At 28.5% G+C, this 14,362-nt stretch overlaps 1 protein-coding gene across 1 annotated transcript; it reads right to left on the bottom strand.

Annotated features, from left to right (window-relative positions):
• Positions 1-10,616: 10,616 nt before the first annotated feature.
• LOC126749751 (uncharacterized) lies at positions 10,617-12,490 on the bottom strand (the record flags this gene model as incomplete). The annotated part of the gene is made up of 3 exons (XM_050459447.1): positions 10,617-11,938; positions 12,010-12,144; positions 12,200-12,490. Coding segments are annotated over 3 exons (489 nt in total), but the record flags the coding sequence as incomplete, so codon positions are not given.
• Positions 12,491-14,362: the final 1,872 nt, after the last annotated feature.

The following is a 14,362-nucleotide window of genomic DNA, read 5'->3' as shown; positions in this document are numbered from 1 at the left end:
ACACATCTCGTGAGAGTATAATTTTTTCAATTTTGATAATTATGTGCAAGGTGCCCCTTCGCTAGGAGTACTTGACTGTTTTTAAATGAAAGCTCTATCTTTAATAACAAAAAAGTTATGCGAAATTTTCGATATAAAAAAGTACATGTTAATTGTAAAAAACCGAAATTTCGATTTTTTTCAAAAACTATAATTTTTTAAATTTTAATAATTATGTGCAAGATGCCTCTTCGCTAGGAGTACTTAACAGTTTTTAAATGAAGGCTCTATCTTTAATAGCAAAAAAGTTATGCAAAATTTTCGATCTAAAAAAGTACATGTTAATTGTAAAAAACCGAAATTTCGATTTTTCTCAAAAACTATAATTTTTTCAATTTTGATAATTACGCGAAAGGTGCCCCTTCGCTAGGAGTACTTAACAGTTTTTAAATAAAAGCTCTATCTTTAATAACAAAAAAGTTATGCAAAATTTTCGATCTAAAAAAGTACATGTTAATTGTAAAAAACCGAAATTTCGATTTTTCTCAAAAACTATAATTTTTTCAATTTTGATAATTATGTGCAAGGTGCCCCTTCGCTAGGAGTACTTGACTGTTTTTAAATGAAAGCTCTATCTTTAATAACAAAAAAGTTATGCAAAATTTTCGATATAAAAAAGTACATGTTAATTGTAAAAAACCGAAATTTCGATTTTTTTCAAAAACTATAATTTTTTAAATTTTAATAATTATGTGCAAGATGCCTCTTCGCTAGGAGTACTTAACAGTTTTTAAATGAAGGCTCTATCTTTAATAGCAAAAAAGTTATGCAAAATTTTCGATCTAAAAAAGTACATGTTAATTGTAAAAAACCGAAATTTCGATTTTTCTTAAAAACTATAATTTTTTCAATTTTGATAATTATGTGCAAGGTGCCCCTTTGCGAGGAGTACTTGGCAGTTTTTAAATGAAAGCTCTATCTTTAATAACAAAAAAGTTATGCAAAATTTTCGATATAAAAAAGTACATGTTAATTGTAAAAAACCGAAATTTCGATTTTTTTCAAAAACTATAATTTTTTAAATTTTAATAATTATGTGCAAGATGCCTCTTCGCTAGGAGTACTTGACTGTTTTTAAATGAAAGCTCTATCTTTAATAACAAAAAAGTTATGCAAAATTTTCGATCTAAAAAAGTACATGTTAATCGTAAAAAACCGAAATTTCGATTTTTCTCAAAAACTATAATTTTTTCAATTTTGATAATTACGCGAAAGGTGCCCCTTCGCTAGGAGTACTTAACAGTTTTTTAATGAAAGCTCTATCTTTAATAACAAAAAAGTTATGCAAAATTTTCTATCTAAAAAAGTACATGTTAATCGTAAAAAACCGAAATTTCGATTTTTCTCAAAAACTATAATTTTTTCAATTTTGATAATTATGTGCAAGGTGCCCCTTTGCGAGGAGCACTTGGCAGTTCTTAAATGAAAGCTCTATCTTTAATAACAAAAAAGTTATGCAAAATTTTCGATCTAAAAAAGTACATGTTAATTGTAAAAAACCGAAATTTCGATTTTTCTCAAAAACTATAATTTTTTCAATTTTGATAATTATGTGCAAGGTGCCCCTTCGCTAGGAGTACTTGACTGTTTTTAAATGAAAGCTCTATCTTTAATAACAACAAAGTTATGCAAAATTTTCGATATAAAAAAGTACATGTTAATTGTAAAAAACCGAAATTTCGATTTTTTTCAAAAACTATAATTTTTTAAATTTTAATAATTATGTGCAAGATGCCTCTTCGCTAGGAGTACTTAACAGTTTTTAAATGAAGGCTCTATCTTTAATAGCAAAAAAGTTATGCAAAATTTTCGATCTAAAAAAGTACATGTTAATTGTAAAAAACCGAAATTTAGATTTTTTTCAAAAACTACAATTTTTTTAGTTTTTGATTATTACGTACAAGGTGCCCCTTTGCGAGGAGTACTTGGCAGTTTTTAAATGAAAGGTCTATCTTTAATAACAAAAAAGTAATGCAAAATTTTCGATCTAAAAAAGTACATGTTAATCGTAAAAAACCGAAATTTCGATTTTTCTCAAAAACTATAATTTTTTCAATTTTGATAATTACGCGAAAGTTGCCCCTTCGCTAGGAGTACTTAATAGTTTTTAAATGAAAGCTCTATCTTTAATAACAAAAAAGTTATGCAAAATTTTCGATCTAAAAAAGTACATGTTAATTGTAAAAAACCAAAATTTCGATTTTTCTTAAAAACTATAATTTTTTCAATTTTAATAATTATGTGCAAGGTGCCCCTTCGCTAGGAGTACTTGACTGTTTTTAAATGAAAGCTCTATCTTTAATAACAAAAAAGTAATGCAAAATTTTCGATCTAAAAAAGTACATGTTAATTGTAAAAAACGGAAATTTCGATTTTTTTCAAAAACTATAATTTTTTAAATTTTAATAATTATGTGCAAGATGCCTCTGCGCTAGGAGTACTTAACAGTTTTTAAATGAAAGCTCTATCTTTAATAACAAAAAAGTTATGCAAAATTTTCGATCTAAAAAAGTACATGTTAATTGTAAAAAACCGAAATTTCGATTTTTCTCAAGAACTATAATTTTTTCAATTTTGATAATTATGTGCAAGGTGCCCCTTCGCTAGGAGTACTTGACTGTTTTTAAATGAAAGCTCTATCTTTAATAACAAAAAAGTTATGCAAAATTTTCGATATAAAAAAGTACATGTTAATCGTAAAAAACCGAAATTTCGATTTTTCTCAAAAACTATAATTTTTTCAATTTTGATAATTATGTGCAAGGTGCCCCTTCGCTAGGAGTACTTGACTGTTTTTAAATGAAAGCTCTATCTTTAATAACAAAAAAGTTATGCAAAATTTTCGATATAAAAAAGTACATGTTAATTGTAAAAAACCGAAATTTCGATTTTTCTCAAAAACTATAATTTTTTCAATTTTGATAATTATGTGCAAGGTGCCCCTTCGCTAGGAGTACTTGACTGTTTTTAAATGAAAGCTCTATCTTTAATAACAAAAAAGTTATGCAAAATTTTCGATCTAAAAAAGTACATGTTAATTGTAAAAAACCGAAATTTCGATTTTTCTCAAAAACTATAATTTTTTCAATTTTGATAATTATGTGCAAGGTGCCCCTTCGCTAGGAGTACTTGACTGTTTTTAAATGAAAGCTCTATCTTTAATAACAAAAAAGTAATGCAAAATTTTCGATCTAAAAAAGTACATGTTAATTGTAAAAAACCGAAATTTCGATTTTTCTCAAAAACTATAATTTTTTCAATTTTGATAATTATGTGCAAGGTGCCCCTTCGCTAGGAGTACTTGACTGTTTTTAAATGAAAGCTCTATCTTTAATAACAAAAAAGTTATGCAAAATTTTCGATATAAAAAAGTACATGTTAATTGTAAAAAACCGAAATTTCGATTTTTTTCAAAAACTATAATTTTTTAAATTTTAATAATTATGTGCAAGATGCCTCTTCGCTAGGAGTACTTAACAGTTTTTAAATGAAGGCTCTATCTTTAATAACAAAAAAGTTATGCAAAATTTTCGATCTAAAAAAGTACATGTTAATTGTAAAAAACCGAAATTTAGATTTTTTTCAAAAACTACAATTTTTTCAATTTTGATAATTATGTGCAAGGTGCCCCTTCGCTAGGAGTACTTGACTGTTTTTAAATGAAAGCTCTATCTTTAATAACAAAAAAGTAATGCAAAATTTTCGATCTAAAAAAGTACATGTTAATTGTAAAAAACCGAAATTTCGATTTTTCTCAAAAACTATAATTTTTTCAATTTTGATAATTATGTGCAAGGTGCCCCTTCGCTAGGAGTACTTGACTGTTTTTAAATGAAAGCTCTATCTTTAATAACAAAAAAGTTATGCAAAATTTTCGATATAAAAAAGTACATGTTAATTGTAAAAAACCGAAATTTCGATTTTTTTCAAAAACTATAATTTTTTAAATTTTAATAATTATGTGCAAGATGCCTCTTCGCTAGGAGTACTTAACAGTTTTTAAATGAAAGCTCTATCTTTAATAACAAAAAAGTTATGCAAAATTTTCGATCTAAAAAAGTACATGTTAATTGTAAAAAACCGAAATTTAGATTTTTTTCAAAAACTACAATTTTTTTAGTTTTTGATTATTACGTACAAGGTGCCCCTTTGCAAGGAGTACTTGGCAGTTTTTAAATGAAAGGTCTATCTTTAATAACAAAAAAGTTATGCAAGATTTTCGATCTAAAAAAGTACATGTTAATTGTAAAAAACCGAAATTTGGATTTTTCTCAAAAACTATAATTTTTTCAATTTTGATAATTACGCGAAAGGTGCCCCTTCGCTAGGAGTACTTAACAGTTTTTAAATGAAAGCTCTATCTTTAATAACAAAAAAGTTATGCAAAATTTTCGATCTAAAAAAGTACATGTTAATTGTAAAAAACCGAAATTTCGATTTTTCTCAAAAACTATAATTTTTTCAATTTTGATAATTATGTGCAAGGTGCCCCTTCGCTAGGAGTACTTGACTGTTTTTAAATGAAAGCTCTATCTTTAATAACAAAAAAGTTATGCAAAATTTTCGATATAAAAAAGTACATGTTAATTGTAAAAAACCGAAATTTCGATTTTTTTCAAAAACTATAATTTTTTAAATTTTAATAATTATGTGCAAGATGCCTCTTCGCTAGGAGTACTTGACTGTTTTTAAATGAAAGCTCTATCTTTAATAACAAAAAAGGAATGCAAAATTTTCGATCTAAAAAAGTACATGTTAATCGTAAAAAACCGAAATTTCGATTTTTCTCAAAAACTATAATTTTTTCAATTTTGATAATTACGCGAAAGGTGCCCCTTCGCTAGGAGTACTTAACAGTTTTTAAATGAAAGCTCTATCTTTAATAACAAAAAAGTTATGCAAAATTTTTGATCTAAAAAAGTACATGTTAATTGTAAAAAACCGAAATTTCGATTTTTCTTAAAAACTATAATTTTTTCAATTTTGATAATTATGTGCAAGGTGCCCCTTTGCGAGGAGTACTTGGCAGTTTTTAAATGAAAGCTCTATCTTTAATAACAAAAAAGTTATGCAAAATTTTCGATATAAAAAAGTACATGTTAATTGTAAAAAACCGAAATTTCGATTTTTTTCAAAAACTATAATTTTTTAAAATTTTAATAATTATATGCAAGATGCCTCTTCGCTAGGAGTACTTAACAGTTTTTAAATGAAGGCTCTATCTTTAATAGCAAAAAAGTTATGCAAAATTTTCGATCTAAAAAAGTACATGTTAATTGTAAAAAACCGAAATTTCGATTTTTCTTAAAAACTATAATTTTTTCAATTTTTATAATTACGCGAAAGGTGCCCCTTCGCTAGGAGTACTTAACAGTTTTTAAATGAAAGCTCTATCTTTAATAACAAAAAAGTTATGCAAAATTTTCGATCTAAAAATGTACATGTTAATCGTAAAAAACCTAATTTCGATTTTTCCCAAAAACTATAATTTTTTCAATTTTGATAATTATGTGCAAGGTGCCCCTTTGCGAGGAGTACTTGGCAGTTTTTAAATGAAAGCTCTATCTTTAATAACAAAAAAGTTATGCAAAATTTTCGATATAAAAAAGTACATGTTAATTGTAAAAAACAGAAATTTCGATTTTTCTCAAAAACTATAATTTTTTTAATTTTGATAATTATGTGCAAGGTGCCCCTTTGCGAGGAGTACTTGGCAGTTTTCAAATGAAAGCTCTATCTTTAATAACAAAAAAGTTATGCAAAATTTTCGATCTAAAAAAGTACATGTTAATTGTAAAAAACCGAAATTTCGATTTTTCTCAAAAACTATAATTTTTTCAATTTTGATAATTACGCGAAAGGTGCCCCTTCGCTAGGAGTACTTGACTGTTTTTAAATGAAAGCTCTATCTTTAATAACAAAAAAGTAATGCAAAATTTTCGATCTAAAAAAGTACATGTTAATTGTAAAAAACCGAAATTTCGATTTTTCTCAAAAACTATAATTTTTTCAATTTTGATAATTATGTGCAAGGTGCCCCTTTGCTAGGAGTACTTGACTGTTTTTAAATGAAAGCTCTATCTTTAATAACAAAAAAGTTATGCAAAATTTTCGATATAAAAAAGTACATGTTAATTGTAAAAAACCGAAATTTCGATTTTTTTCAAAAACTATAATTTTTTAAATTTTAATAATTATGTGCAAGATGCCTCTTCGCTAGGAGTACTTAACAGTTTTTAAATGAAGGCTCTATCTTTAATAGCAAAAAAGTTATGCAAAATTTTCGATCTAAAAAAGTACATGTTAATTGTAAAAAATCGAAATTTAGATTTTTTTCAAAAACTACAATTTTTTTAGTTTTTGATTATTACGTACAAGGTGCCCCTTTGCGAGGAGTACTTGGCAGTTTTTAAATGAAAGGTCTATCTTTAATAACAAAAAAGTTGTGCAAAATTTTCGATCTAAAAAAGTACATGTTAATTGTAAAAAAACCGAAATTTCGATTTTTCTTAAAAACTATAATTTTTTCAATTTTGATAATTATGTGCAAGGTGCCCCTTTGCGAGGAGTACTTGGCAGTTTTTAAATGAAAGCTCTATCTTTAATAACAAAAAAGTTATGCAAAATTTTCGATATAAAAAAGTACATGTTAATTGTAAAAAACCGAAATTTCGATTTTTTTCAAAAACTATAATTTTTTAAATTTTAATAATTATGTGCAAGATGCCTCTTCGCTAGGAGTACTTGACTGTTTTTAAATGAAAGCTCTATCTTTAATAACAAAAAAGGAATGCAAAATTTTCGATCTAAAAAAGTACATGTTAATCGTAAAAAACCGAAATTTCGATTTTTCTCAAAAACTATAATTTTTTCAATTTTGATAATTACGCGAAAGGTGCCCCATCGCTAGGAGTACTTAACAGTTTTTAAATGAAAGCTCTATCTTTAATAACAAAAAAGTTATGCAAAATTTTTGATCTAAAAAAGTACATGTTAATTGTAAAAAACCGAAATTTCGATTTTTCTTAAAAACTATAATTTTTTCAATTTTGATAATTATGTGCAAGGTGCCCCTTTGCGAGGAGTACTTGGCAGTTTTTAAATGAAAGCTCTATCTTTAATAACAAAAAAGTTATGCAAAATTTTCGATATAAAAAAGTACATGTTAATTGTAAAAAACCGAAATTTCGATTTTTTTCAAAAACTATAATTTTTTAAATTTTAATAATTATATGCAAGATGCCTCTTCGCTAGGAGTACTTAACAGTTTTTAAATGAAGGCTCTATCTTTAATAGCAAAAAAGTTATGCAAAATTTTCGATCTAAAAAAGTACATGTTAATTGTAAAAAACCGAAATTTCGATTTTTCTTAAAAACTATAATTTTTTCAATTTTGATAATTACGCGAAAGGTGCCCCTTCGCTAGGAGTACTTAACAGTTTTTAAATGAAAGCTCTATCTTTAATAACAAAAAAGTTATGCAAAATTTTCGATCTAAAAATGTACATGTTAATCGTAAAAAACCTAATTTCGATTTTTCCCAAAAACTATAATTTTTTCAATTTTGATAATTATGTGCAAGGTGCCCCTTTGCGAGGAGTACTTGGCAGTTTTTAAATGAAAGCTCTATCTTTAATAACAAAAAAGTTATGCAAAATTTTCGATATAAAAAAGTACATGTTAATTGTAAAAAACAGAAATTTCGATTTTTCTCAAAAACTATAATTTTTTTAATTTTGATAATTATGTGCAAGGTGCCCCTTTGCGAGGAGTACTTGGCAGTTTTTAAATGAAAGCTCTATCTTTAATAACAAAAAAGTTATGCAAAATTTTCGATCTAAAAAAGTACATGTTAATTGTAAAAAACCGAAATTTCGATTTTTCTCAAAAACTATAATTTTTTCAATTTTGATAATTACGCGAAAGGTGCCCCTTCGCTAGGAGTACTTGACTGTTTTTAAATGAAAGCTCTATCTTTAATAACAAAAAAGTAATGCAAAATTTTCGATCTAAAAAAGTACATGTTAATTGTAAAAAACCGAAATTTCGATTTTTCTCAAAAACTATAATTTTTTCAATTTTGATAATTATGTGCAAGGTGCCCCTTTGCTAGGAGTACTTGACTGTTTTTAAATGAAAGCTCTATCTTTAATAACAAAAAAGTTATGCAAAATTTTCGATATAAAAAAGTACATGTTAATTGTAAAAAACCGAAATTTCGATTTTTTTCAAAAACTATAATTTTTTAAATTTTAATAATTATGTGCAAGATGCCTCTTCGCTAGGAGTACTTAACAGTTTTTAAATGAAGGCTCTATCTTTATTAGCAAAAAAGTTATGCAAAATTTTCGATCTAAAAAAGTACATGTTAATTGTAAAAAATCGAAATTTAGATTTTTTTCAAAAACTACAATTTTTTTAGTTTTTGATTATTACGTACAAGGTGCCCCTTTGCGAGGAGTACTTGGCAGTTTTTAAATGAAAGGTCTATCTTTAATAACAAAAAAGTTGTGCAAAATTTTCGATCTAAAAAAGTACATGTTAATTGTAAAAAACCGAAATTTCGATTTTTCTTAAAAACTATAATTTTTTCAATTTTGATAATTATGTGCAAGGTGCCCCTTTGCGAGGAGTACTTGGCAGTTTTTAAATGAAAGCTCTATCTTTAATAACAAAAAAGTTATGCAAAATTTTCGATATAAAAAAGTACATGTTAATTGTAAAAAACCGAAATTTCGATTTTTTTCAAAAACTATAATTTTTTAAATTTTAATAATTATGTGCAAGATGCCTCTTCGCTAGGAGTACTTGACTGTTTTTAAATGAAAGCTCTATCTTTAATAACAAAAAAGTAATGCAAAATTTTCGATCTAAAAAAGTACATGTTAATCGTAAAAAACCGAAATTTCGATTTATTTCAAAGACTACAATTTTTTCAATTTTGATAATTATGTGCAAGGTGCCCCTTTTCGAGGAGTACTTGGCAGTTCTTAAATGAAAGCTCTATCTTTAATAACAAAAGAGTTATGCAAAATTTTCGATCTAAAAAAGTACATGTTAATTTAAAAAACCGAAATTTCGATTTATTTCAAAGACTACAATTTTTTTAGTTTTTGATTATTACGTACAAGGTGCCCCTTTGCGAGGAGTACTTGGCAGTTTTTAAATGAAAGCTCTATCTTTAATAACAAAAAAGTTATGCAAAATTTTCGATATAAAAAAGTACATGTTAATTGTAAAAAACAGAAATTTCGATTTTTCTCAAAAACTATAATTTTTTCAATTTTGATAATTATGTGCAAGGTGCCCCTTTGCGAGGAGTACTTGACTGTTTTTAAATGGAAGCTCTATCTTTAATAACAAAAAAGTTATGCAAAATTTTCGATCTAAAAAAGTACATGTTAATCGTAAAAAACCGAAATTTCGATTTTTCTCAAAAACTATAATTTTTTCAATTTTGATAATTATGTGCAAGGTGCCCCTTTGCGAGGAGTACTTGACTGTTTTTAAATGGAAGCTCTATCTTTAATAACAAAAAAATTATGCAAAATTTTCGATCTAAAAAAGTACATGTTAATCGTAAAAAACCGAAATTTCGATTTTTCTCAAAAACTATAATTTTTTCAATTTTGATAATTACGCGAAAGGTGCCCCTTCGCTAGGAGTACTTAACAGTTTTTTAATGAAAGCTCTATCTTTAATAACAAAAAAGTTATGCAAAATTTTCTATCTAAAAAAGTACATGTTAATCGTAAAAAACCGAAATTTCGATTTTTCTCAAAAACTATAATTTTTTCAATTTTGATAATTATGTGCAAGGTGCCCCTTTGCGAGGAGTACTTGGCAGTTCTTAAATGAAAGCTCTATCTTTAATAACAAAAAAGTTATGCAAAATTTTCGATCTAAAAAAGTACATGTTAATTGTAAAAAACCGAAATTTCGATTTTTCTCAAAAACTATAATTTTTTCAATTTTGATAATTATGTGCAAGGTGCCCCTTCGCTAGGAGTACTTGACTGTTTTTAAATGAAAGCTCTATCTTTAATAACAAAAAAGTAATGCAAAATTTTCGATCTAAAAAAGTACATGTTAATTGTAAAAAACCGAAATTTCGATTTTTCTCAAAAACTATAATTTTTTCAATTTTGATAATTATGTGCAAGGTGCCCCTTCGCTAGGAGTACTTGACTGTTTTTAAATGAAAGCTCTATCTTTAATAACAAAAAAGTTATGCAAAATTTTCGATATAAAAAAGTACATGTTAATTGTAAAAAACCGAAATTTCGATTTTTTTCAAAAACTATAATTTTTTAAATTTTAATAATTATGTGCAAGATGCCTCTTCGCTAGGAGTATTTAACAGTTTTTAAATGAAGGCTCTATCTTTAATAGCAAAAAAGTTATGCAAAATTTTCGATCTAAAAAAGTACATGTTAATTGTAAAAAACCGAAATTTAGATTTTTTTCAAAAACTACAATTTTTTTAGTTTTTGATTATTACGTACAAGGTGCCCCTTTGCGAGGAGTACTTGGCAGTTTTTAAATGAAAGGTCTATCTTTAATAACAAAAAAGTTATGCAAGATTTTCGATCTAAAAAAGTACATGTTAATTGTAAAAAACCGAAATTTCGATTTTTCTCAAAAACTATAATTTTTTCAATTTTGATAATTACGCGAAAGGTGCCCCTTCGCTAGGAGTACTTAACAGTTTTTAAATGAAAGCTCTATCTTTAATAACAAAAAAGTTATGCAAAATTTTCGATCTAAAAAAGTACATGTTAATTGTAAAAAACCAAAATTTCGATTTTTCTCAAAAACTATAATTTTTTCAATTTTAATAATTATGTGCAAGGTGCCCCTTCGCTAGGAGTACTTGACTGTTTTTAAATGAAAGCTCTATCTTTAATAACAAAAAAGTAATGCAAAATTTTCGATCTAAAAAAGTACATGTTAATTGTAAAAAACCGAAATTTCGATTTTTGTCAAAAACTATAATTTTTTTAATTTTGATAATTATGTGCAAGGTGCCCCTTTGCGAGGAGTACTTGGCAGTTTTTAAATGAAAGCTCTATCTTTAATAACAAAAAAGTTATGCAAAATTTTCGATCTAAAAAAGTACATGTTAATCGTAAAAAACCTAAATTTCGATTTTTCTCAAAAACTATAATTTTTTCAATTTTGATAATTATGTGCAAGGTGCCCCTTTGCGAGGAGTACTTGGCAGTTTTTAAATGAAAGCTCTATCTTTAATAACAAAAAAGTTATGCAAAATTTTCGATCTAAAAAAGTACATGTTAATCGTAAAAAACATAAATTTCGATTTTTCTCAAAAACTATATTTTTTTCAATTTTGATAATTATGTGCAAGGTGCCCCTTTGCATGGAGTACTTGACAGTTTTTAAATGAAAGCTCTATCTTTAATAACAAAAAAGTTATGCAAAATTTTAAAACTAATAAACTTTGTGAAATTTCAGTTTTTCCACGTTTCAAGTTTTTTTTTACAATGAGTGCGACAGAGATAAACTTATAAGCTACAAAGTCCACCCACAAGTCAGTTTTGACCCCTGTTGACTTTTTTTAAATTTTCTTACTAAAAACTGATTTAAAAGACTTAATCGTACTATCCCCCTAGCACATTCCGTTCTACAATAATTATAAAAACAAACACGATATAGCTTGACTTGCCTTAATCCTAACTTCTTCTGACTCGTCTTGCATCAGTCTGTTCAGTTTATCACAGACAGTTTCCAGTGAAACTTTCGGTTTATTCTCGGGTAGTAGTTCGGCGTAGAACAAACCGATGACAAGGGCGGGATTGGCCCTTAGACGCCACCTTTAAACCAACTCGTCCTCGATTTGACCCCCAAATAACCTTGATATCTTTGATTCCATAAATCCCTAATTAAATTCAAAATATATCACGGACGAACTGCATGAATATTACATTTAAGGTGCTGCCATTTACTTACCATGCGTTTAATTAACTCCCCAATAAAATCCGTGAACATCAAGTCGGTGTCATCGCCCAAACACTCCTGGATCATGCGGTATACCTCCGGAAAATCCAGATAAGGGCCAACCTTCTGCATTGTACTTTTACAGGCCTAAATGGGGTCCATGCATGAGTTAAGTGAGTAAAATGATCCAAAAAAGTCATACCTTGACAATATACACGTCTGGAGCGCATAGATGCAAGAGTAAAGTGATGAGGTTCCCTTGGATCTCACTCGATCCTTGAATGCCTCCAAATTGGTCTCCTGGCCAAAGGATGTTGCCAGATCTCCTAATAACTGGATCGAGGATCTCCTTAGACGTGGATCCTCTTGACTGAATAGCAACTTGATCCTCACTGCTCCGGTAACTTGAAAGGAACTGAATTTGTACCCTGGAAAACTGTTCAGGAGTTTCGAGAAGGATTGCAGGGACTCCAGGATCAGCTCGCTTTCGTTTCTAGATAAGGAAGAATAGGTCGATCATTTTGTAAATGATTAAATTAAGAGTAAAACCTTTCAAGGAACCTACGGTTGAGTAGCTCGTTGTCGAGTTATTTCTTCGGGTCCTATTTATTTATTAAGAAATAAATCCTGGAATTTTTACTGAATTGACTTAGAAAATGGACAATATTGATAATGTGGACTAAAAACTCATTAAAATCCATACCGAGATTTGATCACCAGAAACAAAGTCTGTGCTAATCACAGGAAAGCTTGCCGGTCAATAAAATCAATCAATTAATAAATTGTCACTGCCAAAATTAGATGTTTTATTTGTAATTCTCATGGTAGAGATTTATTCAAAGTAAGTATATGTAAACGGAATCCAGGTATTAGAGGTTTTTAAAAAAGAAGAGGGAGAAGAAGAAGAAGAAAAAGAAGAAGCAGAAGAAACTTTGGGCTGAACTGCTTGTAAAAAATCAATAATTTTGTCCAGGCATTTAAAAAAGAGGAAGAAGAAGGAGAAGAGAAGTAGCAGTAGTCAAAGTGCGAGAGAAAAGAAGAGAGATGAGAGATGAGAGAGAGAAAAGAGGGTTCGTATGTCAAGGAAACCAGTTATGTCGGGAAATCTCAGTTATTTCACCTCAGTTATGGGCTTAGTTTTAACACCTTTTAATAATAAAATAGATAACATAAATTGCTAGCCAAGAAACAGGACAGTTGTAACCTTACCTATTAATAATAAAAGCACTGACCCGGATTAAAACCTTTTAACGGAACCACGGAGTCAAAAGCGCCATACTTCTTTATTAAATGGTGATAAACGAAGTAATAATCATACGAATACTCCGAGCAGAAATGTAGGGTTTAAAGAATGTCACACATTTCCACAAATAAATAAAAAATTTAAGACGCCCGATATTCTAATAGAACGAACTATAGCAAATTTAGAGGTCGTTTCGCTACATTATATATTTTGTTTGTGGTTTGATATTTTTTTTTAATTTTCAAAATTTTTAAGTTAAGAAACTTACCCCAAATTGTGATAATCCAAACAGTCCATTAAAATGCCCAGTATCTGATTGCAGTACCGCACCACGAGCTCCTTATTCAAATTCTCCGGGGCATACCCCGACCTTCCGCACCCAGCAGCTCTGGTCCAGCTGGACATCCAAAATCATCTCCAATAGGTTTTCTATTAAAACCACCTGTTTGCTCTCTACATTGTCCTTGATCAAGTAGGTAAAGAAAGCGACCACTACCGTCCACTGAGGTATCAGGTCCGACCGAATACTGGGCCCATAAAGGAGGCGATCCATGACAAAGTGTGCTACATGTCTGCACATACGTCCCCCACCACTGTTTCGGTCATTTTTAGAAAGAGAAGTTAGTCCTGGTCGTTGCAGAGAGAGCTGGAGAATAAAAGGTATGGTCACATGTGAACGAGTGAGTCAACCCATATCCCCCACCCTTTACGACTTACGATTACTTTACGATTTAGAACGACGAAACTAAGACAAAACCGTTGGATTTTTAAAGCTAGTACTGACAGAAGTCGAGATATAGATTTCCAAACTTTGGGTTTTTGGAGCACATATATGGAAACTGAAAATTTGTATCTCGGTTATTAAAGGAGCTACGACTTTGGGAATAGTCGCGTTGGGTTTAGAACGACGAAACTAAGAGAGAACCGTTGGATTTTTAAAGCTAGTACTGACAGAAGTCGAGATATAGATTTCCAAACTTTAGGTTTTTGGTGCATATATATGGAAACTAAAAATTTGTATCTTGGTTAATAAAGGAGCTACGACTTTGGAAATAGTCGCGTTGGATTCAGAACGACGAAACTAAGACAAAACCGTTGGATTTTTAAAGCTAGTACTGACAG

Source organism: Anthonomus grandis, unplaced genomic scaffold (assembly GCF_022605725.1).
Source record: "Anthonomus grandis grandis unplaced genomic scaffold, icAntGran1.3 ctg00000669.1, whole genome shotgun sequence".
NCBI classification, from domain to species: Eukaryota; Metazoa; Arthropoda; class Insecta; order Coleoptera; family Curculionidae; genus Anthonomus; species Anthonomus grandis.
This window is presented reverse-complemented; position numbering and strand designations above follow the sequence as displayed.